This window comes from Ogataea angusta (genome assembly GCF_019207475.1).
Source record: "Ogataea angusta isolate 61-244 chromosome Unknown 61-244_NODE_8_length_553539_cov_90.782090, whole genome shotgun sequence".
NCBI classification, from domain to species: Eukaryota; Fungi; Ascomycota; class Pichiomycetes; order Pichiales; family Pichiaceae; genus Ogataea; species Ogataea angusta.
Window position 1 is genome coordinate 122,480 of NW_025065222.1, and position 27,398 is coordinate 149,877.

General features: G+C 47.9%; 14 protein-coding genes across 14 annotated transcripts; 10 read left to right on the forward strand and 4 right to left on the reverse strand.

Moving 5' to 3' along the window:
- Positions 1-90: 90 nt before the first annotated feature.
- On the forward strand, positions 91-1,689 carry KL928_003913 (uncharacterized protein; the record flags this gene model as incomplete). Its single annotated transcript, XM_043204553.1, has 1 exon — positions 91-1,689. One exon carries the CDS (start codon positions 91-93, stop codon positions 1,687-1,689), a length of 1,599 nt encoding a protein of 532 aa, XP_043058607.1.
- Positions 1,690-1,755: 66 nt separating this feature from the next.
- Positions 1,756-3,399, forward strand: KL928_003914 (uncharacterized protein; the record flags this gene model as incomplete). Its single annotated transcript, XM_043204554.1, has 1 exon — positions 1,756-3,399. The coding sequence occupies one exon, from the start codon at positions 1,756-1,758 to the stop codon at positions 3,397-3,399; it is 1,644 nt and encodes a 547-aa protein (XP_043058608.1).
- Positions 3,400-3,423: 24 nt separating this feature from the next.
- Positions 3,424-5,286, forward strand: KL928_003915 (uncharacterized protein; the record flags this gene model as incomplete). Its single annotated transcript, XM_043204555.1, has 1 exon — positions 3,424-5,286. One exon carries the CDS (start codon positions 3,424-3,426, stop codon positions 5,284-5,286), a length of 1,863 nt encoding a protein of 620 aa, XP_043058609.1.
- A 108-nt stretch (positions 5,287-5,394) lies between these two features.
- Positions 5,395-7,026, forward strand: KL928_003916 (uncharacterized protein; the record flags this gene model as incomplete). Its single annotated transcript, XM_043204556.1, has 1 exon — positions 5,395-7,026. The coding sequence occupies one exon, from the start codon at positions 5,395-5,397 to the stop codon at positions 7,024-7,026; it is 1,632 nt and encodes a 543-aa protein (XP_043058610.1).
- A 78-nt stretch (positions 7,027-7,104) lies between these two features.
- Positions 7,105-8,598, forward strand: KL928_003917 (uncharacterized protein; the record flags this gene model as incomplete). Its single annotated transcript, XM_043204557.1, has 1 exon — positions 7,105-8,598. The coding sequence occupies one exon, from the start codon at positions 7,105-7,107 to the stop codon at positions 8,596-8,598; it is 1,494 nt and encodes a 497-aa protein (XP_043058611.1).
- Positions 8,599-8,638: 40 nt separating this feature from the next.
- On the reverse strand, positions 8,639-9,883 carry KL928_003918 (uncharacterized protein; the record flags this gene model as incomplete). The annotated part of the gene is made up of 1 exon (XM_043204558.1): positions 8,639-9,883. The coding sequence occupies one exon, from the start codon at positions 9,881-9,883 to the stop codon at positions 8,639-8,641; it is 1,245 nt and encodes a 414-aa protein (XP_043058612.1).
- Positions 9,884-9,935: 52 nt separating this feature from the next.
- KL928_003919 (uncharacterized protein) lies at positions 9,936-12,074 on the forward strand (the record flags this gene model as incomplete). The annotated part of the gene is made up of 1 exon (XM_043204559.1): positions 9,936-12,074. The coding sequence occupies one exon, from the start codon at positions 9,936-9,938 to the stop codon at positions 12,072-12,074; it is 2,139 nt and encodes a 712-aa protein (XP_043058613.1).
- Positions 12,075-12,125: 51 nt separating this feature from the next.
- Positions 12,126-12,419, reverse strand: KL928_003920 (uncharacterized protein; the record flags this gene model as incomplete). The annotated part of the gene is made up of 1 exon (XM_043204561.1): positions 12,126-12,419. The coding sequence occupies one exon, from the start codon at positions 12,417-12,419 to the stop codon at positions 12,126-12,128; it is 294 nt and encodes a 97-aa protein (XP_043058614.1).
- Positions 12,420-12,770: 351 nt separating this feature from the next.
- On the reverse strand, positions 12,771-14,438 carry KL928_003921 (uncharacterized protein; the record flags this gene model as incomplete). The annotated part of the gene is made up of 1 exon (XM_043204562.1): positions 12,771-14,438. The coding sequence occupies one exon, from the start codon at positions 14,436-14,438 to the stop codon at positions 12,771-12,773; it is 1,668 nt and encodes a 555-aa protein (XP_043058615.1).
- A 54-nt stretch (positions 14,439-14,492) lies between these two features.
- KL928_003922 (uncharacterized protein) lies at positions 14,493-16,964 on the forward strand (the record flags this gene model as incomplete). Its single annotated transcript, XM_043204563.1, has 1 exon — positions 14,493-16,964. One exon carries the CDS (start codon positions 14,493-14,495, stop codon positions 16,962-16,964), a length of 2,472 nt encoding a protein of 823 aa, XP_043058616.1.
- Positions 16,965-17,008: 44 nt separating this feature from the next.
- KL928_003923 (uncharacterized protein) lies at positions 17,009-18,973 on the reverse strand (the record flags this gene model as incomplete). The annotated part of the gene is made up of 1 exon (XM_043204564.1): positions 17,009-18,973. The coding sequence occupies one exon, from the start codon at positions 18,971-18,973 to the stop codon at positions 17,009-17,011; it is 1,965 nt and encodes a 654-aa protein (XP_043058617.1).
- Positions 18,974-19,182: 209 nt separating this feature from the next.
- Positions 19,183-21,339, forward strand: KL928_003924 (uncharacterized protein; the record flags this gene model as incomplete). Its single annotated transcript, XM_043204565.1, has 1 exon — positions 19,183-21,339. The coding sequence occupies one exon, from the start codon at positions 19,183-19,185 to the stop codon at positions 21,337-21,339; it is 2,157 nt and encodes a 718-aa protein (XP_043058618.1).
- Positions 21,340-22,899: 1,560 nt separating this feature from the next.
- On the forward strand, positions 22,900-24,630 carry KL928_003925 (uncharacterized protein; the record flags this gene model as incomplete). The annotated part of the gene is made up of 1 exon (XM_043204566.1): positions 22,900-24,630. The coding sequence occupies one exon, from the start codon at positions 22,900-22,902 to the stop codon at positions 24,628-24,630; it is 1,731 nt and encodes a 576-aa protein (XP_043058619.1).
- A 1,724-nt stretch (positions 24,631-26,354) lies between these two features.
- KL928_003926 (uncharacterized protein) lies at positions 26,355-27,368 on the forward strand (the record flags this gene model as incomplete). Its single annotated transcript, XM_043204567.1, has 1 exon — positions 26,355-27,368. The coding sequence occupies one exon, from the start codon at positions 26,355-26,357 to the stop codon at positions 27,366-27,368; it is 1,014 nt and encodes a 337-aa protein (XP_043058620.1).
- Between the last annotated feature and the right edge of the window lie 30 nt (positions 27,369-27,398).

A 27,398-nucleotide genomic window follows, 5' to 3' on the forward strand; every position in this document is an offset into this window, starting at 1 on the left:
ACTCTATTGATTTTTTTCACAGCCAAAAAGCTCAACTGCCGAAATTCTTGTGCTGTTCAGGCCTTCTGTTGATTTGCCATTGATTCGCCAATGTCCTCTGAAAAACCGGCACTCAAGCCAAAACCAAAGGTTCCTCCTCCAGTGAAGGCTAAGAAACCGCAGCTGGCAGCAACGGCTTTGTTGGAGTCGAAGTCCGGTGTAAACGCGTCAGCAGCGTTGAAAAGTAATCTCACAAAGACGATGTCTCAAACCTCTGAAAATTCAACGTCTTCGCAGCCTTCAAAACCTGTGCGCTTAGCGAGTGAGCTCTATACTGCCACTGTCTCCAAGTTTCCGCCGCCGCCTGTCCACGTGCACCGCAATAAGTCGCAAGCGTCGGTTACCATTGACAGATCATCCCCGGCAGCTTCCACCCCTGAGCAAGAAACCGCGTCTCCTGTTTCTTCCCAGAGCCCAGTCTCTTCTGACGACGAGGACGCTCCCCCACTTCCATCGCGTCCGTCGCGTAGCGAGTCCGTCTCGTCGGTGGAAGAAGAAGACGCTCCTCCGCTTCCTAGACGGCCTTCCCCTTCAACCAGGCCTGCCGTTCTGGACGAAAAAAAATCCAAGATTCCACCTTTAAGGTCCGAACTGTTCCAGAAACAACCATCTCCGGAGGTTCCAGGTAAACCAAAACCTCCAAGACCTGCCAAACCGTCTCTCAATCTCAATACGACCACAGACTCGTTCTCCAGAACGCTGTCGTCCAATTTGGAGAAGTTGAAGGTTTCCGGCTCCAAACCGTCGCTGTCTCCTCCAACTCCACCCAAATCTCGTTCCTCTGCCCTCTCGTCGGGGACATCGACACCACCGTCTCCTCCAAAACCTCGCATAAGGCCATCTGCTCCTCCACCACGCTCTGCGTCAAAATCAAACTGGAGGGCTCCTGATCTCAACTTGGAACTCCAAACAGGGTGGTTCGCCAAAGAAGACTTTGAAAATCATATACCTGCCGACCTGCAAGGCCTGGACTACGCTACATCGTTTGGCTACAATTCAAAAGAATTTTTCAGAGTCGTGGTGTTCCGCAACAGAGACCTGTCCACCACCAAACTCAGATTTACGTGGCCAAAATCAGGAGACCCGGGCGCCTCAGTCGAGCACGAAATTAAATTTGTGCCCCCGCCACAGGCTACAAAAGCACAGCTCGAAGAAGGAGCTTCGTTGTATGGCGATCACGTGGCAGGATGGACAGAAGCTCACAAAGGTAAGAAAGTGGGAGACGGAGAGTGCTGGACTCTTGCGCACGATGCCTTGCAACGGGGCTGCGGCAAACACGCGTTCGTCTCTTCTGGGCTCGTTCACGGTGCTCTTCTGTCCACCGTCACGGGAAAACAAGGCGGACCAGAAATTCGCAAAGAGCCAGTCTCCGACACTATCAAGAGAGGTGACATCTTGCAGTTTGCTAACTGCTGTTTCCGGTACCCAAACAAGGCACTATTTTATGGCTCACCAGACCACACTTCAGTTGTCAGTCACGTGACGGGGTCCTCGGAGCTACCTAGATTGCAAGTGTTGCACCAGAACGTGAATGGCGAGAAGCTAGTTATCGAGGAGTCTATCGATCTGGAGACACTTGTCGAAGGCACGATCAAAGTGTATAGGCCGATCAGTAGCAGCTGGATCTCTGAGCTATCTCCTATGTGGTGATGCGGCTCGAAGGCTAAGAATTGACTCTTTAGTAAAAACCAAAATATAAACAAATATATTTAATTTATGTCTTACAAGCTTTCTCAACTCGCGCCCCTACCTGAGCTGAAACATGTGCATATTGGAAAGACCATTGGTCACGGAGGCTTTGGGGTTGTTAAGTCTGCTGTATTCGAAAAAAACGGAGTATCCAAAGTCATAGCCGTGAAGTTTGTTCACCTCGATATGGCTCGCCAACAGAATATCACCACAGACATGCTTGCGCGGGAGGCATTCATTCAGAGGGAATGCAGGCATCCGAATGTGATCCAGCTGATAGATTTTGGCGCAGATATCAACTGGGTCTGGTTCGCCATGGAACTAGGAAGCAACGGTGAGCTATTTGACAAGATCGAGCCTGATCTGGGGGTTGACGAGGATGTCGCGCAATTTTATTTCAAACAGCTTATTAACGCGGTTTCCTTTATCCATTCCAAAGGTGTTGCACACCGGGATATCAAGCCAGAAAACCTCGTCATTGACAAGAACGGAAACTTGAAACTGACGGACTTTGGGCTCGCCAGCGTATTCAAAAAGAAAAATGGTTCCAAGAGAATGTGCACCACAGCATGCGGATCACCTCCTTACCTTGCTCCGGAGGTGGTCTCTCAAAAGTACGATCCCGAGCCGTCGGATGTGTGGTCCTGCTGCATAGTTCTCTTTGTGCTTCTCACTGGGCAAATAGCGTGGGAGATGCCGCACGAGGAAGACGCAGACTTTCGCTTCTATATGGAGAGGAAGGGAGAGGTGTTGATCTCTCCGTGGAACAAAATACCTCTAGGTGCTCTTTCTCTGCTGCGGAAAGTATTGGTCCTTGAGCCGCTGGACAGACTAGGCATTGAGGACATTAAGCGACATCCTTGGGTGGCCAAGAAAAACAAGTTTGCGGACCAAAATGGCATGTGCAAAGACCCAATGCGCCTCACCACCAGCTTGCTGGTGAACCTTTACATCAACCTTTCGGACGCAGAATTTAACAAGATTAGCCAGATGTCCACGCAAATCAGCAGGTCGGCAGCAGGAACGCAACCGCCAAAATACGTTATGGATGATACCCAGCCCGCCGAGATCTACAAGGAGAATTTCCGTCCAATTGGCGGTTTTTCGGCTTCGCAGGAGGTTTACACCGAGCATTCGAAACGGCGCAAGCTGAAGGAAGACCTGGGCGATGACGATCTCATATTTGCCACGATCTCCAAAGACCCAGCATCCTTGCAATTCTTGAACACCAATTCGGTGGTTAATAGAGAGCGGCTGATCAACGCCAAGATGAGCAATCTGCGAATAGAGCAGCAAAGATACCCGGCCCTTTTCGCAGAGAGTCTGACCAGGTTTTTCAGTACAGTGGCCCTGGATCAGCTGCTGATCACAATCCTGGAGGCATTGAGCAAGCTTGGACTCCGCAGTTATTTGGGTGAAGACGACAGCGAGCTCTATGTGGAGAATCTACGCAAGAACGACCTTCTCAGCGGAGTGATCACTATCCCTATCAATGGCCGAGACTCCAGCAAAGCACCCATAGTAGGAAACATCAAGGTGAGTCGAATGGCCGACAACTTGGACGTACGGAAGGTGGAGTTTTTGAAAATCAAGGCGGACCCGCTAGAATGGAGAAGGGTTTTCAAACGCGTCACAATCCTCTGTCGTGATGTTGTGTATGTTGAAAAATAGGGAAATATTTATTTTAATAATTTAATGCATGTGCCGGACATAGAATCAGGGCCTGATACTTTTGAGATTCTTCTCACCACAGACAACCATGTCGGGTACCTGGAGACGGATCCGATTAGAGGCAATGACTCGTGGAGAACGTTTTCTGAAATCATGAGCATTGCAAAATCCAGGGACGTCGATATGGTTATCCAGGCAGGCGATTTATTTCACGTCAACAAGCCCAGCAAGAAATCGTACTACCATGTGATCCGGACTCTTCGCGAATTCTGCTGGATCGACAGGCCTCGTGAATACAAGCTCGTATCTGATCCGTCGGTCGTGATGTCCACGCGACATTTTAATTACCCATGTGAATATGATCCCAACGTGAATGTTGGAATGCCTGTCTATGCTATTTCCGGAAATCACGACGATGCGACAGGAGACGACCTTCTCTCACCCCTGGATCTCCTTTCTGTTGGTGGTTTACTGAATCATTTTGGACGGATCACAAATAACGACGAGATCAAAGTTAGCCCATTGCTCTTCCAGAAAGGCAGTACTAATTTTGCGCTGTATGGCCTCCAAAGCATACGAGAAGAGCGTCTGAAACGGACTTTGGCCTCGGGAAATGTGGAGTTTTTGCAGCCGGAAGATAGCGAAAACTGGTTCAGTCTGATGTGTGTTCACCAGAACCATGTGCCCAGACCGGGAACGCGCGTTCTCGAAGAGGCACATCTTCCTCATTTTTTGGATTTCGTGTTTTGGGGCCATGAGCACGAGTGCATTCCTAGTCCGATGCACAACATGGCCATGGGATTCGACATTCTTCAGGGCGGCTCGTCGGTTGCAACGTCGTTGAGCGAGGGTGAAGTGCCGGACAAGCATGTCTATTTGCTCAAAATTAAAGGAAAAGACTATAGTCTCGAGCCCATAAGGCTCAAGTCTGTGCGGCCTTTTGCGATGAAGGATATAGTATTGAGCGAGACCGGGATTCCTGCAACATCTGGAAATAAAGAAGAGGTCATTAATTTGCTTATAGACGAGGTGGAGGGACTGATCGAAGCCGCAACCTGCAAATGGAAAGAAGTTAATCAGGACTTGCTAGAAACTCTTGTGGACATTGAGATACCTCTTCCTCTTGTCAGACTCCGCGTCGAGTACAGTGGAGGCTACGAGGTGGGAAATCCTCGCAGGTTTTCCAACAGGTTTGTCGGCAAGGTTGCAAATATCAACGACATTGTCATATTCTACAGGAAAAAGACGGTCGGCAACAAACAGGTGTCCAGGTTGGCGCAGAAGCAACAGAGCGAGGATCATGAACTAGAAATTCGCGAAGGCACTCTCGACATCGGTGACTTTGTGCAGCGACAACTGGGCGAAGACGACCTTTTGCTGCTCAAAAAGACGGACATGTCGAAAGTGATTGAAGAAGCCATGATGAAAGACGACAAACACTTGATTAAGAAATTTGTTGATGACGAGCTTGGTAATGATCTGGAGCTTTTGCTGAAGCTCCGGGTCGACGAGACAGACAACGTCGAAGGCAAGTCCTTGAATGAGCTAAAAAAAGGTTTCAGGAACATAGTGAAGGAGCTACGTGCGAAAGCCAAATACAGTGAGCGACCTTCAGACCAGAACGAGCAGCCCCGAGTTAGCTCGGATCTGTTTGTGGAGTCCGATGAGGAGCCATCGACGCGTGGCAGACGTAAGAAAAGGCAAGATCCTGTGCCTGATCTCACACAATTCATGCACCCTAGTGAGCCGATGGTGATTGATTCAGACATTTCTGACGATGGTCTGATTCAAATCGAAGAGCCCAAAAAGACCACCCGCAAAAAGACAACAAAGCCGCGCAAAACCGCTTCCAAACCAACCAGTCTGTTTGGTGCAGTTGGCCGCTAGACATATACCGTGTCGGTGTACGGATGTGGAATTGCATTTATTTATTTTAGCGCATCCAAATAGTAATAGAAAAATAACGAACGACACGGTCGATAGATTTGACTTGAGATGGGGTTTTTAAAGGAAATCCAGGGGTTCTTTCACTCTATCACCACGAATGACCATTACGCCTCGTATGATGCATCGGAATCGGCCAATCTTGGGGCCGCTCCAGGACACGAATCGTCGCAATCCATCTCGATGCTGGACAACACTTCGTCGACGTCTCTAGCCCAAAACAGCAGATCAGCCAGAAACTCGACTACCAACAGGCCGGTTCAGTACCGTCCCGGAATGCGTTCACAGCTAAACGGTAACGATATCCAGATGCAAGACTACATTGAAGGACAACCGCCTCTACCATCGGTTGCTTCTGTGTGGGACAGGTTGGACAAGTGGTTGGAAAGGGAGTTCCCGGAGTTGGGAGACGACATGGAGAACGGGGCGACCGTTAATGACTTGAACGCCTTTGAAAAAGACCTGAACATTTCTCTACCGTTCGACGTGAGAGAGTCGTATCAAATACACGACGGCCAGCTAACTCTAGGAAAAAAGCGTGGCCTAATTTATGGACACCCTTTGCTTGACCTGGAAAGCATTGCTGCAGAGGTCAACATCTGGAGGAAAGTCGGCGATAGATTACAGAGGACTACAGAGCATTTCACCAGTGAGCAAATACTGCTCGAATCTCAAAACAAGTCGGAGGGCAGCAGCCATTTCCAACAGCAAAAGACCAAGCATTTCCGCTTTCTCGATTCTCAGAAGTCGGTTCCAAAGGGAGCCGTGCAAGAGGTGTATTACCACAATCAATGGATTCCGTTAGTGAAAGACAATGAGGGGAACAATATTGCCTTGGATCTTGCTCCAGGACCAAGAGGCAGATGGGGCCAGATCATTCTTTTTGGCCGCGATTTCGACACCAAATTCGTTGTCGCCTCGTGCTTCACTGAGTTCCTGCTCAACCTCGCCGATGATCTCGAGGACGGCAAGTTCTACATCGACGAGATGGACGAGGATCTCGTGTATACAGAAAACGGCAAGACGTACTCGTACTTTGACGTGCTGAAATTCCGCTCGTTGGCTTTGGCAAAAAGTATGGGTGGATCGCGACTCCCTGTTGGAAAGAGCGGGTCCAGCGTGTCTTTGGTGGCTTCTCCGCGAATTTCCCAGACCAATTTGTCAAAACAGTATGCTCCACCTCTGAATGATAGTTTTGTTGTTGAGGACGAGGATCCAGTGATTCCAGCAGAAGATGTTATCAAGCCCCAGACACAGCCCGACCTCCTAGCTGATGACCTGAAAGAGGTCGATCTGGCCCAGGAGGGCGAGAAAACTGAAGCCGTGAAAGAAACAGAAATTAAGCCTGAGCTAACAGAGGAACCAGAGGTCAAGGAGCCTAAAGAGTCACAGCCTGAAGACTCTCAACCAGCAATAGAGACAGGACCTGCTCCTGAGTCGGCTGACTCTGTCGCGACTGAGCCTGAAGCAAGTACTGCTGAGACCGAGCCTGCTGCTCAAGAACAGAGTGAGGGAAACAAGGCCTCTGAAGAGGGCTTTACCGAAGCAGATGCCGAGGATTCCAAGTCCGAGACAGAGGACGCCGAGAAAGATGTTGCCGAGGACACTACTGACTCTCCTGTTGCAGCTGTTGCTACCAAGTCAAAATCCCGTAAGAAGAAAGGTAAGAAAGGTAAGAAATAATAACATATCCATTCATTATATATATATTATTGAGATTCGCGTGGAGTTAATAAATTTTCAAGCTGATAAGCTGTGTACATGTCGCACTCCAACATCTATAAAGACCTTCCTCCCCTTCCGCGCCGTCTTGAAAAGGAGAATGTATCGAGCAGGTCGCCTTCAGCAGACAATGCCACTCGCCGACCGGCGCTGACGCTGCCCATACGTCCTGTTACCAGTGCGCAAATATCAGCTTCGAGTGTTGACACCGTCGACTCCAGCGGCGTTCCGAGCTCCAGTCGGCGTCCGCCGCCACTCTTCAGCCATGTATCACTACCAGAGTCGTCGCGGGTGGTTCAACAACAAGAGTCGACGCCTTTTGTTTCTTCGCTCAACATGCAAAACAAACCGCCTACACCGTTTTTGGAAAGCAAATCATTGAAACGGAAGAACGTCATGAAGCTGACTCTGGCCACTCCACAGGTGTCTCTGGGCTCTCATCCAAGCAGTTCCGGCCTTGGGAACGCCAATTCGTCAGCCTCGTCCCTTGAGCAGTCTGGATTTAAGGACCCAGACAAAAAGGCATCCACCGACGAATTGATTGCCAACATCCAAACACTCGAGCTTGGCTTGGAATACCAGTTGTCCATCAAGGCAGAGGAGCTTGTTATGCTCAAGAAACTGGGCTCTGGCAACTCCGGAACGGTCTCTAAAGTGCTACACTTACCGACACAGAAAACCATGGCGCGGAAAACCATACATATCGATGCCAAAGAGGTGATACAGTCGCAGATCATCCGTGAGCTCCGTATCATGCACGAGTGTGACTCGCCGTTCATCATTGGCTTCTACGGAGCCTTCCTACACGAGGGAGACGTGGTCATCTGTATGGAGTATGTTGACTGCGGTTCATTGGACAAAATTTTCAAACTCACCGGACCATTCCCTGACTTTATTCTCAAACACATCGCCTACTCTGTCCTGAGTGGCCTGGTGTACCTTTATGACAACCACAGGATTATTCATCGTGATGTGAAGCCATCGAACGTGCTGCTGGACTCAAAAGGAAACATAAAGCTGTGTGATTTTGGCGTGAGCAGAGAGTTAATTAATTCCATGGCCGACACATTCGTGGGTACCTCTACATACATGTCACCAGAGCGTATTCAAGGAGGTGTCTACAACATCAAGGGAGACGTGTGGTCTCTGGGTCTGATGTTATACGAGCTGGCCTCAGGAAAGTTTGCTTTTGGTGGTGCCCCTGGCGGAGCGGCCCCGGGAGTCTCTGGCCTCAAAGGGGATCCCCAGATTAAGACTCCGGACTCGATCCTGGATCTGCTGCAGCGCATTGTCAACGAAAGACCGCCTTCTCTCAAAGAAAGTGATGGCTACACTCCCGAACTCTGTGAGTTTGTTGAACTGTGTTTGAGAAAGGAGAAGGACAGGCCTGATCCACACGAGCTGCTCAAACACAAATTTCTAGCCGACTTCCCCGAGCCACATAGCCTGAAGGTGTCTGCCAAGTATCGCTCGGACATCAAGAAGTGGGCCAAGAACGTCAGACGCGTCCAAAAAGGCAAACCTACCAAGTAATTATGGACTAATGTATAACTTTAGATTGAATGCAGTGTGTTCACCATGTCTGGACACCTCCATTGCGTAGATGCAGACGCAAAACTTCTGCCACTAGGTAGAGACTGCCGCAAATGACGATGGGCTTCTGGATATGCTGGGCCGTTGATAATGCTGCTTCCAAGTTTGGCTCGATAGTGGATTTGACGTTGAGTCGCGATTTGGTAGATAGTTCCTCCGGGGAATAACTTTCAATCCAGGGCATCCCGTCCACGGGCTCCGTGAATCGTGTGAAGATGACCGCGTCTTGGGGCTTGATAAGGGACTGAAGCAGTCCGGAAGCATCCTTCCCCGACGTCATTGCAATGATAAAGGTGATCCCCGTTGATCGAGAAGTGCCCAGGTATTTTGAAAGCTGCTCTGCTGCCTGACTATTGTGCGCTCCATCAAGCAAAACTGGAACTGTACCTGAGCGGAGCATAAGATCGAGTTTCTGCAGTCGGCCTGGCCACCTCGTGTTTCTGATGCCTCGCTCTATGGCATCTTTCCGAACCGGGAACGTACGTGAGAGGACATTCAAGATCCCAAGGGCAACTGAAAGGTTCATCTGCTGGTACTCGCCGGGAAGATTGGTACGGAAATCCCCCAGACATGCTCCCAAACGGTCAAATTTTTGGGTCGGAGAGTCGCTCACGGGCAAATATTCTGAACCCTTCTTTCTTGCTATTTCCTCAATTGTGCGCAAAACAGAGCTCTCGTTGGACCCATCAACAACACATGGGACACCCTCTTTGATAATTCCCGCCTTTTCGTACGCTATCTTCTCAAGTGTGCTTCCCAGTAAATGCTCGTGGTCCAATCCTATTTTTGTTATGGCGGTGCACAGTGTTCCTGCTGCTGATAGCACGTTGGTGGCGTCCAACCGTCCCCCGAGGCCCGTCTCAAGAACTGCCACCCGCACTCCTCTTTCATTGAACATCTTCAGGGCTGTGCAGGTGAGTAGTTCGAATTCTGTGCAATTGATGTTATCTTGGCGATCAATTTCACGCACATGGCCTTCTGCAGCAGCAAAGTCTCCTTCCGATACTGCTCTATCGTTTATCTGGACAGAATCCCATTTGTATAGCAGGTGCGGCGAGTTAAGGCGGCCGTTGCGGATTCCTTGCGCCGTGAGCGCATGAGACACATACGAGCTTACTGATCCCTTTCCGTTGGTGCCTGCAATGTGAATTGCTTTGAATTTCGGGCTAAAATCAAGCTTCGAAAGTAATGTCTTTACCCTGGCGAGCTGTAAATCAATTCCCATAAAAAATAAATAAAATACATTTAATTGTTTTTCGCTGGCCACTTTTGTTATCATGTCTGTGTCACGGCTGGAATCGAGACTCCGGAAACTTTTCAATGTTCCTCGCAAAGGTGAAACGTTTGAGTTCAGGGAAGGACTTGTTTCGCAGTATGCAGATGAGCGGAAGGATACAATTCAAAGAGTGATTGCTGCGATGACAGTGGGCAAAGACGTGTCTTCGCTGTTCCCGGATATTCTCAAGAACATCGCCACGCATGACCTGGAGCAGAAGAAACTGGTGTACCTCTATTTGATGAACTACGCAAAAACAAACCCGGAACTCTGTATCCTGGCCGTTAACACTTTTGTTCAAGATACCGAGGATCCAAATCCTCTGGTTAGAGCACTTGCAATTCGGACCATGGGCTGCATTCGTGTGGACAAAATGGTCGATTACATGGAAATCCCTCTGAAACGCACTCTCAAAGATGACAATCCGTACGTGCGTAAGACAGCGGCCATCTGTGTGGCGAAGCTTTTTGACCTCAATTCCCGTATGTGCGTCGAGCAGGGATTTTTGGACGAGCTGATGAGTCTGTTGGACGACTCCAACCAGATGGTGGTTGCAAACTCGATCTCAGCGCTGATAGAGATTTCCAAGGCAACTAATTCCAACATTCTCAAGATTGACTCAAAAATCCTCAAAAAGTTGCTCATGACACTGAATGAGTGCACGGAATGGGGTCGTATTGCAATCCTCACGGCACTGGCGGACTACGCTGCAGAAGAAGTTGGCGAGGTGCAGCACATTATCGACCGTGTCTCACCCCAGCTTCAGCACGAAAACCCAGCCGTTGTGCTTAGTGCAGTGAAAGTCATCATCAAGCAACTGGACAAGGTGGATGAGGAGCAAAAGAATTCGCTGCTGAAACGGCTTTCCTCTCCTCTAGTTTCGTTGCTATCTACTCCTCCAGAACTTCAGTATGTTGCTCTTAGAAACATTCGTATCATTTTGGAGAAGTATCCCGTGGTTTTGGCGAGAGAGCTCCGTGTTTTCTTCATCAAATACAACGATCCGTTATACCTCAAACTGGAGAAAATAGACATCATGGTGAGATTAGCAGACGAGTCAAATGCAATGCTGCTTTTAGCAGAACTCCGTGAGTACGCTATGGAAATTGAAATTGAGGTGGTAGACAAGTCTGTTATGGCTCTTGGTCAGCTGGCTATCAAGATTCCGAAAATATCGAAGAAGGCAATTGATGTGCTGTATGAGCTCTTCATCTCACGTTCGGAGTACGTCATTGATCAGCTAGTCGTTGTCCTACAAAACATATTGAGAAGGTACTCCAACGAGTACCTGACAACCGTCATTACCATCATTGGAGATCTGGATTTGGATTCTCTGAAATCTAGTGATGCGCTTGCATCTTACGTGTGGATTGTCGGACAGTACGCTTCGGAAATACCTCATTTGGAAGACCGTCTCAGGTCTCTGATGGCGCAATTCCAAGACATGGACCCAGCCGTGCAATCAGCGTTTTTGACCACGATTGTGAAAATCAATCTCACAAAACCTACACCAGTTACACAAAGTTTATTGCAACAGGCGCTCAATCAGGCCACAAAAGAGATAGAAAACCCAGACGTCAGAGACAAGGCTTACATTTACTGGAGAATCTTATCAACAGAGAATTCGGAGCTGCAAAAGAGAATTATCATGAACAAGCTCCCCGTGCTTGAATCTACAATTGACCATTTCCCGCCACTTCTTCTCAATGAGCTTGTCAATGAGATCTCCAACTTGGGTTCAGTTTACCATAAACCTGCCTCTAGTTTCATCAAGTCAGTGGACGGTGAACTGATCAACACTCAACTCCAGACCAAGAAATTCGAGGAACTGCAGCAAATGGCCAAGTCTGAGATCGTCAATAATACTGTCAAGGCGGAAAATTTGCTAGACTTTGAGGATGATTACGACGCTGCTCAAAATTCAAGTGGACAATCTGGTACGAGCACTCCGGTGACTGGAAACATTTTGGATGAATTGAACGATTTATTCACTAATTTGTCTTCGCAGGCACCACAACCACAGCCGTCTGGCTCCTCCGTATTTAAGGATTTGATCCAGGAGCCGGAATCACATCAACAGTCCCAGCAACCTAATCAACAGCAAAAAACTTCCACTGCTGATCTTCTAGACTTATTTTAGGTACATATAGAGCTATTGGATATCGTCGATCTTAATCTGATAAAAGGTACATCATTCTTCTTGCTCCTCCGCTTCATCGGCTTTTGCAAACGTCTCATGTTCAAGCTCTTCCATTTCAAACTGTTCTGCAACTACTTCCTCTTCCTCCTCCTCCTCTTCTTGTTCCACTTCCATGGCGTCGTCTTCAACCGCTTCCTGTGAAATAGGGAAACACCTTTGCACGAGTTCTAACATGTTATTACATTGCTCGTCGCTGAATCTCTGGTCGCACTCTTCGATCACGGAAAATAAAGAGACGATCGTCCTTGGCAGTCTGTTCAAGATCTCAAGTTTTTCTATTTTCATCAAACTGTACTGATTCAAACCTTTCATGAATTCTACCACATTTTCTCTAGTGTATTCGTTTGACTGACCTGTCCGGACCAAGAACCCTGAAAGTTCTCTTGTGATTATCTCTAGATCTATTAAATGGTTTCCTCTCTTCCTTCGTTGTTTTTTATTGCTATCCTCACCCAGCGTAAAGTTCCAGTTGTTTTCTTTCTGTATATCTACAAGATGATTGTAGACTTCAAAGTTTGATAGAAGTTTCTCTCGCGCAACTTCCACCTGATTGTTAGTATTTCACTGACTCACTACCCACCTTCATATCATTATATTTTTTTTATTTTTTTTTTCTCAGATTTAAGGTATATAGTACTAATCAGCCTGGTCCCAATTACCTGGTTTTGGTTGCTGAGGCATGGCAGGACCTCCGGCCCGCTTAGCAACAATGATCTGGTCCACACTCAAAACGGTACACACAGCCTCAGTAGCCAAGTTTATAGCGTTTCTCTTGCAGATGAGAGAGTCGTATATCTTGTGCTCTTTAACGTCCAAAAGAGACTCTCCTGAAGATTCTGCCTCGATATCAATTCCGTACTTCAACGAGTTAGCATCGTTTTCATCGTGAGAAGCGTAAAGTCTTGGCAGAACTTCAGAAGCATCAAGCCCAGACGTTTCGCACAAGATACGTGGCAGGAACTCAAAGGCCTCGGCAAACTTCTTGATACCAAGCTGCATCAATCCTGGGGTCTTCTCTCCGTAAGTAGTGATTCGTTTCACCAGCTCGGCCTCGACAGAACCTGCTCCTGGAAGTAGTCTGGGGTCCTTCAAGACTGCCTTGACAACAGCAACACCGTCATCAATGGCCCTTTCGATATCTTCCAGGTTGTTTTTCGTAGCACCTCTAACGACGATCGACGCCGTGAGAGACGATTCCTTATCCTGGCGGAAAATGGTGACCCTATCACCACCAATCTCTTTGGTTTCCACGACATCCACGGTTCCCATTTCCTCTGGCATTGGAGCACCTAATCTTGCCAAAGGAGTTCCACCGCAGACTCTGGCAATTCTTCTCAAATCAAACTTGGACGGCACTTTGAGCACCAGAATTCCGTACCTGTCCAAATAGTGCAGTGCAAGCTCTCCCACTCCAGCGCCCGCAACAACAACACGAACTCCTGAATTGTAGATCTCCTTGACTAGCTGATCTAGCTGGTCTTCTTCACCTTTGCTGAAACCGAGCATCTCGTCGGCGTTGTGCAGCAGCACAGTTCCCTTCGTCTCTGTTGTCGATATGTCTATTGGGCACGTGTATATAGCAACCTTGGATGGCGTGCTAATCTTTTTCACCTGAGACTCTGGTTCTCTTGGGAAAACCATTCCTTTCAGGACGAAAGAGCTGTTCAAGGAAGCACCCATAATCTTCACCACTCTAATCGAGTCCACGTTGAAAAGTCTTGGGTTGTTTTTTGGAATCACATTGATGATTGCGTCTGCAACAAGATTGCTGATCTTCTTTTCATTTCCGTACTGCTTCGACGCGATCACTGGCTGGATGATCTTCAATAATTCATCTTTTGAGTTCAGGTCCGAAATTTGATCGATAACCAAATTTTCCAACTCTTTCAAGGCAAACTTGTTGGCAAGATTGTACCCTTGAATGATTTCCGTTGGTGTCAAGCCCAAAACCACGAGTTTTTCTGCCAGATGTAATAACTCGCCCGCCAACACCAACACGTAGTTTGTGTTGTCACCCATCTCTTCCTCTTGTTGTTCGGAGGACATGATCATCACTTTGACTGCTGGATGCACCACTTCGAGCTCTCTGATCATAGTGGCAGCATCGTTTGTGATCGACACCTTCTCGAGTCTGTTCACGATAATTTTGTTCTTGCCACAAGGTCCAATCGACGTGGAAATCATATTGCTGAGCTCTCTGCAGGCCTGAATGTTTCTGTTGATGGCACCGTCCGTGCTGGCATGTGTCTGGTATCCCTGTTTGAAGAGGCCAGCGTTAGGCTGGCTAGGCATTCTCAGCGACATGATGAAAAAATGGAAAAAAAACAAGAAAAACTCAGAAGGAAAAAGTTCATTATTATGTCCGGCAAGTCGTTTAAAGATCGGCTAATTGAGGCCGGATCGACCCGAGCGAGCGAGGACAACTCGATCCTGGCCGATAATTACGATCCACTGCTGGATATCTATGAGCTGTTTCCAACACCAGCAAGCCTGGCTCAGCTGGACACCTTGCTAGCATATATCAATGTGTACAAATTGCAGATTGATCAAGACATCCAGGCGCGTCAATCGCAATATAATGAGGCTATGCTGAACGCCAGCGACGGGCAGGACGCGCTGGGTGCAGTGGATGAGGAATTGGCAAGCCTGATTGCAGACGTCAAGGATACAAAAATCTCCGCAGAAGCCACTGGAAGCACTATCAACAGGATGACCGCGAGTATCAAATCGTTGGATAACGCAAAGAAAAATTTGACACTCACCATGACGATAATGAAACGACTGCAGATGCTAGTGACCGCATACGAAAACCTCGAATCTTTCTTGAGCGATACGACAAATCCTGTGAAGGACTATCTACAAATCAAACAACTTTTCAGCGTGGTAGTGGAGCTAATGAACCACTTCCAGTCATACAAAAGCATTGACGAGATCAACACGCTTAACAAGAAGATCAGCTCTCTGAAAAATAGAATTATAGACGAGATCTTTGCTGATTTCGAGCGCGAGATAATGGAAGAGCTACATAATCCTCAACTGGTGAGTGCCTGTGAGCTGCTGGAGCTTTTAGGCCGTCCATATCGCGACAAATTGACCAACTGGTATACTGTCACAACGCTCAAGGAGATCACCAGTATCTTCAAAGCCACGGAGGAAGCAGGGTCTTTAGACAACCTCAAACGAAGATTCATGTTTTTCAGACAGATCCTCACTAATTTTGAGAAACACCACGCAAACGTATTCCCAGAAAGCTGGAAGATGCCTCAGGAGCTAACAAGCCACTTCTGTAAAATCACACGCAAGGATCTGAATGAAACGACAGAGAAAGAAACACGTCTCACTGGAAGCAAAGTGGATGTCAATTTGTTGTTGAACGCACTAGGAGAAACGCTTGATTTTGAAGCTTTCATTAGCAAGAAATTCAAACAAAGCTTTGAAGGGTCTATCTCCGACGTATTTGAGCCTTATCTGAATATATGGATAGAACATCAGAGAACTGTGATCAATAACAAGTTTATTGAATTTATGAACCCAGAGTCAATGCTCAAGAAATCTGGAGTGGAAACAGGTGGTACGAATGTCAACGTGTTAGAATCCGCTGCTGATCTGTTTAGACTTTACAGACAAATCCTTGCACAGCTGTCTAAGCTCTCCCAAGGCGAATCGTTGGTCAAACTTTCCACCGTGTTCTCCGAGTATTTGCTAAAATACCGTCAGACTATTTTGGAGCCGCTGGTTCCTGACTCTAAACGGTTATCGTCAGGATCGGAGACTGAACAGGCTGAGGGCACGGCTATTATATGTCTGGTACTCAATACTGCAGACTATTGCTCTATCACAGTGTCGCAGCTGGAAGAAAAGCTTGCAATGCTGGTAAGTCCACCAACGCTTGCTCAGAAAATGGATTTTGAGAAAGCAAGAAACAGTTACCTCAATTTGATCAACAATTGTATCAATTTATTGTTCGTCAAGATGGAAAATGATCTTCACCACTCTTGGCGTGAAATGTTGAACTATAACTGGAAGACCGTCTCAGAAGTTACCGGGGAATCGCGTTATATGAGTTCCGTGAAAAGTGTGATCAAAGAGAACTGTTCTTTAGTATTCCCCAACTTCAACCGAGTCTTGTACATCCGCAACTACCTGGATAAATCAGTGGAGCTTGTTTTAAGCGAGCTATGGCTTAATATTGTGAAGCTGCGGCCAATCACAGAAATTATGGCTGAGCAGTTTGTGTTTGATCTCCAGTCACTGAAATCTTTTCTGCTCGACCTGCCTAGCCTATCTCCAGAACCAGTCAAGATCATATCTTCAAACAGCTTCTCAAAAAACATCAACACCAAAGTGTCCAACGTCAACACCATCCTGAAGATTCTTATGGTTTCTACATCGCCCATGAGCGACTTCATGTCCAGCTACTTCACAATTGTGGCTGATTCGAATTTCAACAATTTTGTCAAGGTTCTCAAGCTCAAAGGCCTGCTGACCAACGACGCAACGTATGATAAGGACAGGCACAGATATCTCGACCAATTCAAGACCCAGCTTCGTCACTATGAAACAACGGAAGAAACGTTGCCTGAGAGCAACAGCTTCCTCGAGACACTGAAGCTCGAAGATGCTCCTGAGGGAGTGGTCTCGTCGCCAAACATGGCCCTGGCTGGGTTTTTCAACAGCCCGAACTCGAATTTCAGAATCGACAAACAGTCACTTCTCAACACTCGCGATCATTTCGAGAAAAACATTGCCAAGACATTCAGCATGAACGACAACAAGATAGACATTGGCGAAAATCTTAAGAGTTTTGGCAAGTTCTTCAAGAAGAGCTAAAAACGGCCTACGATATAGTACTTGTAACATGCTCTTATAAATACTCAATGTTTTCCGCCAGTTCTCTGCTTCCTGAGCTCGTCTCTCTGTGCCTCGACTTCTGGGTCGAACACAATAAACTCGTCCAAAGCGCAACCTCCAGGCACCATTGGTAGAACAGACACCTTTTTCTCGACGACGACCTCCATGAGGATTGGACCGTCGTTATATTCGATCATCTTCTTCACGCCATCAACCATCTCAGACTGGTCCTCGATTCTGAAGGACTTCACGCCCATAGCCTCGCCCAATTTCACAAAGTCGGGATTGCTCTGGTGTGTGTGTGCGTATCTGTAGTCGTAGAACAACGATTGCCATTGGGTCACCATTCCTTGCTCTTCGTTATTGAGGACAACAATCTTGACTGGGGCGTTGGCCTGCACGGCCGACGAAAGCTCGGTAAGGGTCATATTGAACGATGCATCACCGTCGATGTCGATAACCAAAGAGTCTGGCTTAGCGATCTGTGCACCGATAGCGGCAGGCAATCCGTATCCCATGGTTCCCAAACCACCAGAGGTGATGAAGGAACGAGGCTTCCTCCACGTGAAATGTTGAGCGGCCCACATCTGGTGCTGGCCGACACCGGTGGTGACGACGATGTCACGGCCGGTGGCATGGGCCTGTTTCGAGATCTCTCTCATGAGAGTCTGTGGCTTGATTTTGGAGCCTGGGGTCTCCGTCTGGTAGGCATAAGGGTATTTTTCCTTCCATGCCCTGATCTGGTCGAACCACTCCGGACGAGAGGCCACAGGATGCACTAATTGATTGAAAAGCTCAAGGTTCTCCGTCACGTCGCCTTCGATGGCCTCCGTAGCCTCGACAACCTTGTTGATGTTCTTTGGAGAGATCTCGAAATGGATGATACCACCACGGTTTTCCTGGGCAGCCAGTCTGGCCTCTGGCGCGAACTTGGCCACGTTTCCGGTGACTCTGTCGTCGAACCTTGCTCCCAGAGCGATGATCAGGTCGGCCTTTTGGATAGCGCTGTTTGCGACGGCGGAACCGTGCATGCCCAGCATGTCGAGAGATTTTTCGTCTTCCTGGTCGAATGCTCCCAGGGCTTGGATGGTGGTGGTCACGGGAATTTGCGCTTTGTCGGCAAGCTCCTTGAGCCTCTTTGGACCATCCTCCGAGTTGAGGATGCCCGCACCGACGTAAAGAATAGGTTTCTTGGCCTTGTTAACCAGAGCGGCAGCGCGCTGAATACATTGGTTGGTGAACTCGGTGGCAGCAGCATGTGTGATCTTGTTCAGTGTGCTGGACGGAAGAGTCGAGCTGATTGGGATGGCCTCCTTCAAGATGGCTGCGGTCACGTCCTTGGGCAGGTCCACGAGAACAGGGCCCGGACGACCGCTGGTGGCGATCTCGAACGCCTCATTAATACGTCTTGGCAGCTCCGCAACGTTCTTCACCATAACGTTCCACTTGGTGCAGGATCTCGAGATACCGACAATGTCGGCCTCCTGGAAAGCGTCTGTTCCGATAGCGGACGTAGGCACCTGGCCGGTGAACACCACCATCGGCACACCGTCTGCTAGAGCATCTGCCATAGGGGTGATGACATTAGTGGCACCAGGACCAGATGTCACCAAGACGACACCAGGTTTCCCCACGGCTCTGGCGTAACCCTCGGCCATGTGCCCTGCGCCTTGCTCGTGGCGCGGAAGAACAAAGTTGAACTTATCAGAGTTGTAGATGGCATCGTACACTGGCAAGATGGCACCTCCTGGATATCCAAAAATAGTGTCCACGTTGTGTCTTTGCATCATCTCGTGGAAGATCTGCCCGCCTGTGAGCCCAATAAAAGAGTCGTCCATCTGGGGAGCGGACGAGAGGGGCGAAGGGCCCTTTCGATCAGAAGTGTTGAAAGCAGGAGCAGGGGTAGGCCGTGAATCCACAAACACGGACGCAGACGAGGACTTGTATCGCACAGCACGGGCTGCACGGGCGCCTCTGAGCGCAATCATGCGGATCGCGGGTGTGTTTTTACAAGATGTTCTCAACATGACTAAAGGAAGCTTTGTAAATTCGTGCTCAAATATTTAGTTCTTTCCCCGGGTTAGTCATTTTGAAAAATTTTTTGTACACATCGGGCCGGTAGCGGTGTGTGGCGGTGCGCTCTAATCAGTTTGACATTTTTGCGCATTTCGTGTGGCCGTGCAATCTTCCTACAATAATGCTGGATTCTCTTCTGTTCCGCAGTCACCAATCTGTGCGGATCGGCGAGGTCAATCGCTTCATTGTCAGGTACTGCCCTGAGGGCACGGACCGGCCGGCTGCGCTCTACGCCAAAATCAAGAATGTCGAGATGCTTCCCTTGCGTGCCGCCTACCTCACAGGTCCCTATATTTTGTATTGCGACATTAGACCCCAGGAATACTCCCACCGTCGCCAGTGTTTCATCACGGCGGACCAGCCAGTTTACGACCCCAACTTGTCTGCTGGACAAAGTCTAACCGCCGAATTGTCGCTGCATACCATAAAGGACGAGTACGTGTGGATTATAGACGTGATCAGCCAGATGATCTTCAGCTCAAGCTCAGAGGTCCATTTCGAGCTTATGATCGGTCTCGACCGCGACAGACTACACAGACACAACTTTGGAGACGCGTTTGGCAAGTTCTCGCCGCAGCTGGAGGTGGAACACTTCAACACAGAACAGCTGTGGAATAAAAACACATCGCAGCCAAATGTGCACCTGGTGGTTCTCACACACGGACTCCACTCGAATGTCTCCGCCGACATGTTCTATTTGAAGGAGCAGATCGAGAAAGAGGCCGAGAAAACGGGAGAAAAGGTTATAATCAGAGGCTACACCCGCAACGTGTGCAAAACAGAACGAGGTGTCAAGTATCTGGGAAGACGACTGGCCGAGTATTTAGTCCATGAGGTTGCGCCGACGGCCGAAATTGCCAGGATTTCATTTATCGGCCATTCGTTAGGAGGCCTTGTGCAGACATTTGCCATAGCTTACCTCGACCATAATTATCCAGAGTTCTTCCAAAAGATACAGCCCGAGAATTTCATAGCACTCGCGTCTCCGTTTCTTGGCATCTCCAACGAAAATCCGGCATATGTGAAGATGGCGTTGAGTTTTGGAATCGTGGGGAAAACAGGCCAGGATTTGGGGTTGCAAGGTTTAAACCCTCTTTTGATGTTACTTCCTTCCGAATCTACACGGAAAATCCTTCGTCGCTTCAAGCGTCGTACGCTCTACGCAAACGCAATACACGATGGAATCGTACCGCTGCGGACCTCTGCTTTGCTGTATCTGGACTGGAAGGCTCTATCCAAAGTGTACGAAACGCAGTCAGGTTCAACCAAAAACTACACCGCAGGCAACTCAGAAGTTGGGGAAATCCCAGACAACGTCGAGCAGCAGGACCGCGATATGATGACTTCCGTAAAGGCCAAGCTTCTTTCGCCAATTCAAACGCTAATTTCGCTGTGTGCGCCCAGCTCGCAACATCAACACAAAGCCAAACGGTACCAGCGGTATCAGACTAGCGACTCGTCGGTGCCGAGCGACACGGTCCACGACGATTTGGAGCAATTTTATCCGCTGCCCAAGTCCTCCGTGATTGAGAGCATTAAAAAAGTGCTGCTTCCCCCTCTGCCTCCACTCAAATACCTCACCGACCCCAACTCGCGTCCAGACGTCATAATTCATGACAAAGTGTACACACCAGTCGTTATACCTCGTACACCTCTGCGAACTACAAGCTTGTTGCAGACTCTAGATCCTCTGAAACGACAACGAGTGTTAGAAGAAAAAATTGCAAGAAGATGGCACAACGGCATGACTTGGCGTAAAGTGCTGGTGAATCTGGAACCAGATGCTCATAACAACATAGTTGTCCGGAGACGTTTTGCTAACGCATACGGCTGGCAAGTTATAGACCATCTAGTGGAAAATCATTTCTCCTCGGCGTGCGTTGCTGGTGAGGACCTTTACAAGTACAAATGGGACCCTAATCCAGAAGTGGACGACGATCAGGAGGATGAGGACGAAAAGCTGGACAACATACTGAGTAAGCAGCACGATCAGGCTGCGAAGGAATATAGCAAGCCTACTTTGAACACGGAAAATGTTTCCGGGATTATCTCGAGCGAGCGAGCCAAGATGTTGCAGGACGACAGTACTACGGATCTGCTGGAGTCACGGGACTGGATCAATGACGCAGATTCCATCATATACGATGGACCCACGGGAATGATCAATGCAGTGAGCGAGAGCGTGAACGGCAAGATGGAATCTTTCAAAACTTATTTCCAGGGTGAGAACACCGTGGGAACAGACCAGATTGTCAACATATCTGGTCCTTATTTATGACACATTAATGAGTAGGTTACATATAGATGGGCTAAGTTCAATAATACAATAGCATGCAAGACAAATTCAAGGTATCTTGCCAATACCTGTGTAGTTTATTTGCTACGCAGATTAATAATTTCCGGCATTTTTTAAATTACGTCAATGTCAAAACCGAATTTTTAGGGCTTGTGAATTTAGAATAGCAATCAAGTCCTTGCAGCGGTTGAAGTCGGCTGGTATGAGTTAATTAAAAGACATGTGGACACGCAATAGTGTTCTATTTGGGGTGTTAATAGTGGGCGAGATTTCCGGGCACGGGGTGTTGATTTGGACAAGTATTGCTACCACGGCGATGCAAGTGTAGAAAAAGATTATTACTCGTCGTCAAATGTACTTCATTTCATGTTCCTTGCGCCAGCATTATTGATGCCACAAGTAGGATGAACGGCAGATGAATGTGAGTTTTTAGGTCGTTAGAACAAGTGGAGTCTTTGAAAATGATCACAGACTCCCAAGATCTGTGAATTGACTAAGATGCTCCTTGTCTGGCTGAGCTAGTAATAGGACCAGACAAAACGCTTGGCATAATCGAGTGAAGCACTACGATAAATTTGCTCCGTTTGCGAGTCTTCTATTGAGGCTCCTTGGAAGCTTTGAATCTCAGCAAAAGGCAGTGAAATATACAGTTATGCAGGACTTCTGGCGGGGTCTTCACCAATCGTCTCCTGTGATGCACCTCCAAAAATCTAGTTGCGTAGACATATTGTCGTGATGACGTCAGAATAGCAAAACATCTGTAACGGATGTAAGAAATGCACCAGTATCTAGCAGGACGATTTGATTTACGCAGGGTGATTGGATGACTGAACTGTAGAAGGGGAGGTTGTAGTTCTATAACTACAAAACACAGTGCTATTATCCTTTCCGCCTGCTTCTCCAACAGAAAGAGCTGCTCTATCGTGGTACAGAGTTGTTTCGGGAGGGAGCTCTAAAAACCGGCGTGACGCATGGGAAGTGCAACTGAGGGACTACAACCTAGCAACAGGTTAAAGGAAGAGGTCACAAAGAAATCAAGGCGGTCGACTTCTTGTTATTAGAAGATGTACAAGACAATCAGTGCGAAACACACTGACTAGCTGTTACTTAATTCTTTGATAAGGACAACAATTAAATTCTACATTTTATTAATTGCAGCATAACAATCGGACTAATTTTCTTAAGCGAGTTGCTAGGTTTGTAAAGATGCACAAACGATCTGCGCTTCATGGTTCCGGGAGGAGAGCAGCGCAACGATGGAGCAGGTTTACTGTATGATAGCTAAAATACGTCCAGAGCGTTCCGGACCTTGCTATTATCAACTTCCTAATTTGCACGTTCAAGCACCTGCTTACGCCACTTAGCCGTGTATTGTCCTTTAGAATGTGCCGGAAAATATTGCGATGGGTTTTTAAAGGACGAAACAGCCAATAGAGGGTCGTGCGCGACACAAAAGGAAGTTGTGTGTTACGTCATTAATCTTCTGTCATGTTACTGCCAGTATATAAAGTCCCCATTTACCAGTTATAGGATATCAATATAATGGAATCGCAAAATTTGAATATACAGAACGCCCCTACGAATGCAGAAACTGCCAAGACTGCCAACGTCGCTAGTCCCTCTTTCCAGTCGTATCTGAACAACGACGGAATCGATAGCATGACGCCTGCGGCACGTAAAAAAAGGGTCTCCTCGCTGTCTTTGTCAGATCAGTGGGCAGGATCGATGAGGTCGCCTTCTCTTGCCGCTCTGTCGAAGCTGAACAACGGAAACAGCAACGTCAGCCTCAAGAAGACAGGTTCGAAGGTTAGTTTGGGCAAATCGCATTCTCGTCTATCTATGTCGTCTTTGGGCTCTGACGGACACCCTGTCCGGTATAAAACCCACATCGTGGACCATTTCCGTGTTGCATCGTATGCGTTCGCATTTGATATTGACGGTGTCATCGTGAAAGGACCCGAAACCATCCCATATGCAAGAGAGGCTATAAAGATGTTGAACGGTGAGAACAAATACAATATCAAAGTTCCTTACATTTTTGTCACCAATGGTGGAGGAAGACCAGAAAGTGAGCGTGCTAAGGAATTGAGCGAGAGATTGGGAGTTGAGATCACCGAGGACCAGATCATTCAGGGTCACACACCAATGAAGGACCTTGTTGCCGTTTACAACAACGTGCTTGTGGTTGGTGGTGTCGGCGACAAGTGCCGTAAAGTTGCCGAGGGCTATGGTTTCAAGAACGTGTACATCCCATTAGATGTGATGTACTGGAATCCAAGCGTGACACCTTATTACACATTGACCGAAGAAGACAAGAAAGTGTGCAAGAAAGATGTCGATTTCTCGAAAACCAAGATCGATGCGATTTTGGTCTTTGCAGACTCTAGAAACTGGGCTGCTGACCAGCAGATCATTCTGGAGCTTCTGATGTCCAAGAACGGAGTCATGGGAACGGTCAGTGAGACGTTTGAGGAGGGACCTTCGATCTACTTTGCTCACTCAGACTTCATCTGGGCAACCAACTATAAGCTTTCTCGGTATGGTATGGGTGCGCTGCAAGTTTCCATTGCCGCTCTTTATAGAGAACATACCGGAAAGGAGCTCAAAGTCACCAGATTCGGCAAACCACAACGTGGCACCTTCAAATTTGCAGAAAAGGTTTTGAAGAACTGGAGACAAGACGTGTTAGAAGAGCACGTCGAAGAGATCACTTCTGCCGTCGCCTCTGAGTTTTCGGGAGAGGATGGCGAAGAAGAAGAGGAAGATGAAGAAGAAGCTCTCAGCTTCAAAACGCCTGCCCAGAAAGCAGATGAAAAGAAAAAGGAAGAGAAACAAAAGGACGGAAAGCAGAAAACAGAAGCCAAGAGGGGAGTTTTCAGCGAGTCGGACTCTGACGATTCCGATGATGAGGATGAAGGATTGACCATCCAAAAACTTTCGCAACTGACCTTGGATTTGCCCCCAGCATCGACTGTGTACTTTGTTGGTGACACTCCAGAGTCTGACATTCGTTTCGCAAACTCTCACGACGAGTCATGGCACTCGATTTTGGTCAAGACCGGTGTCTACCAGGAGGGAACAGTTCCAAAGTACCAGCCAAAGTACACCTGTGATAATGTTCTGGAGGCTGTGAAGTATGCTATCGAGAGAGAGCATCAACTTGAATTGGAAGAATGGAACGCTGGCGCTCAAGATCCTCCAGAAAACCCAGACACGGTTCAACCAACCCAGGACGCCTTACTTGTTGAGAGAGAGGTTATCAAAAATAAATAAGCAGTTATTTAGTGAGCCATACCTACTTCCAACTATAAACCATATATCAGCATCGTAAAACACACGTGTCTATGGGGAAAGCATTTATCCATTTTATATGGATATTCAACACTGACCCCCTCCTGAGACATATATACACGAACCGTAAAAGCTACTACGAATAAGCTCTCGTGGCCCAGTCGGTTAAGGCGTCAGTCTCATAATCTGAAGATCGCGTGTTCGATTCTCGCCGAGAGCAATTTTTTTGCATTCAAATGCAAGTTAAAAGGGTAACTCTCTTGTCAAAAATGCGGGAAAAAATAGAACACTCACTTCTATTGTGAAAAAGCTGGAAATCTATTATTTTCTAGGCCAGCGAATAAGGCATAGCATGCGCTGAAATAATTGTTGGCGACTGGATTTTGAATCCGGTCAAACCTAAAAGTGATACGAAGTGAAGCAGCCTCTCAAAAACCGGAATTTCTTTTTCGTGTAATGTCTCAATGTTTTGACTTGAGAAGTGTTCAGCTTTTAGCGACAAGCCCGAATTTCGTTTTCATAAAAAATGGTCAAAGAGTGCGCCAATTCAAACTTTATCGATGCTGGATGCACTGGTGCCCAAATTAGGATTTTCGATTAAGGCGGACATCTACATTTGACACTAAACTGTGTCGCCTCCAAAGGATTCGCATTGTCCGGAAGATCTTCGAAAATGCAATTTGCACGTAATCCCCAACAATTTTACACTTGGGACTTGTCTATGACAGAAGCCGCGGAAAATACTCGGTAACACAGTTACAAACAGGGGCCTAAATGTTAACCGACAATCGCAAGCGTTCATGCGTGTCCTAAAAATAATATGCATGATGAGCTCAGACAATAAAAATGGCATCAAATGTGAATAAGCGCAGATCGTTCTTCAAAAGGTATAATCTAAGATGCAGCCATGTCACAAGTGTAGCCAGCGGGCGGTGATCTTCCCCTTTACGTAATATTGTAGAGTATGCACACAAATACAAGACAGCGTGTTTTCGGGCCATGCGAACAAATACAACAGACGATAACTATTACTGCACGCCGTATCTGCATGAGAAGTCGGAGATTTTATGTTCACACCCTTCGAATACGGCATCAAGAGCTCGTTAAGGCGTGTAGATGGTGCAATAATAAACTCAAAAGAATTAGATGGCTACCTCGCATGGATTTTCCTCGGGGACCTAGACAATGGTCCTTGCTCGTCTCCGTTTAAAGATGAATGCCATTGCGCCCTTGCAAAATTGCCCCGTCGGAAGTTCGGCTTGTATGTGTGCCAAGTTGCGGTGCGAAGAGGTTTGTTTGCAATTTTCTGTCGCAAATTTGAAATATTCGACCGGTAAAACAATTGCCGATTGATACACCTGCATTTTTACGCAATGGATCTGCAATCGGTGCACCTCCGTTCCAAATCCAGTAGGCCCGATATGCGGAATCTGCAAACTGCTATATGGACTTCTGCACTTCCAGGCGGCTGGGTTTCCTGATGTACTTGTATTATTTTGGACTTTGCAGTAGTTCTTTTTTTCTTTTTGCGTCTACTGTCAGAATCCGGAAGAGAAATGAGATTTGGGTAGATTTTAATACTCTTCTGCTCTTTATAACACCAAGGAATAGATTATACCAGCTAATGCTCATACTTCGGTCTTATTGAACCCACGATAGTTTCAGCTCTCAACTCAGTTATTGTTTCTGGCCCCTCTCCGTCAATTATGGCTTCCGTACTCAATCGAGAGAATTCGAGTATAGGGCAGACCCCTGAATCCTCAGGCACATCATCCGTTAAGCTACCCTCAATTTCAAACCTCACGGCATCCATCACCAGTCCTTCCAGAAACAGTCAAGATTCGTTGCCGTTCCCACCACCAGTGCCGCAAACGTTCTCAAGCCGCTATCCATTGGAACACACTGTGTACCAGGACCCTTTCAGTCGCCGCAATTCACGCCAGCCTTCCATCCCCGACTCACAAATCAAGCCGGAAGTCCAGTTGCCGCCTCTATCGTCTATATTGAGTGCACCCGTGCCTCCTCAACCACGCCCCCATGCGGCTTCTTTACCATGCCAAGAAGTTTACCCTCCGCAATACGATCCGCTCAACGCCTATTACGCCGCACCCCAGCAACGGCATCAGTCTTTTCCCACCTATTCGCCTGAGACGAGCCAGTCGGGGTACGATCCAATGTTAGACAAGCGCGAACAGTCACCTGATAGCTCATCAGAGAGCAGAGATAAACGCAAACGCGTGGTACGCAAGCGGACAAGGACCGGCTGTCTCACATGCCGCAGGCGACGGATTAAGTGTGACGAGCGCAAGCCATTCTGTTTCAATTGCGAGAAATCGAAAAAAGTGTGCGCAGGATACGAACAAGTCCCGTACGGGGCCCGACGGTACAGATACATGTCACAGCCAAAGCCGCAAGAGCTCCAGATAGAGCATGGAGAGATCATGCGGTCCCCGACGTCGGGCACGTTACCCCCTGTCATGAACTCTCCGATGCCCCCTCCTCCTTTGAGTGCTGCCATGATGCCCAGGTCTCCACCTCAGACCGCGTTCCCCATGGTCAGACACCACTCACACCCGTCGCCGCACGTTCAGCGGTCGCCTGTACTATTATATCAGCCATACGTTGGAAATCCTCCTCCGTATGCGCCTCATTATATGTCCCGGTCCCTGGCATACTCGCACTACTCAGGCCATCCCGGGTTCACGCACCCTCAGCGGTAACCAACCGACTGTTTATATCTAGAGTGAAGC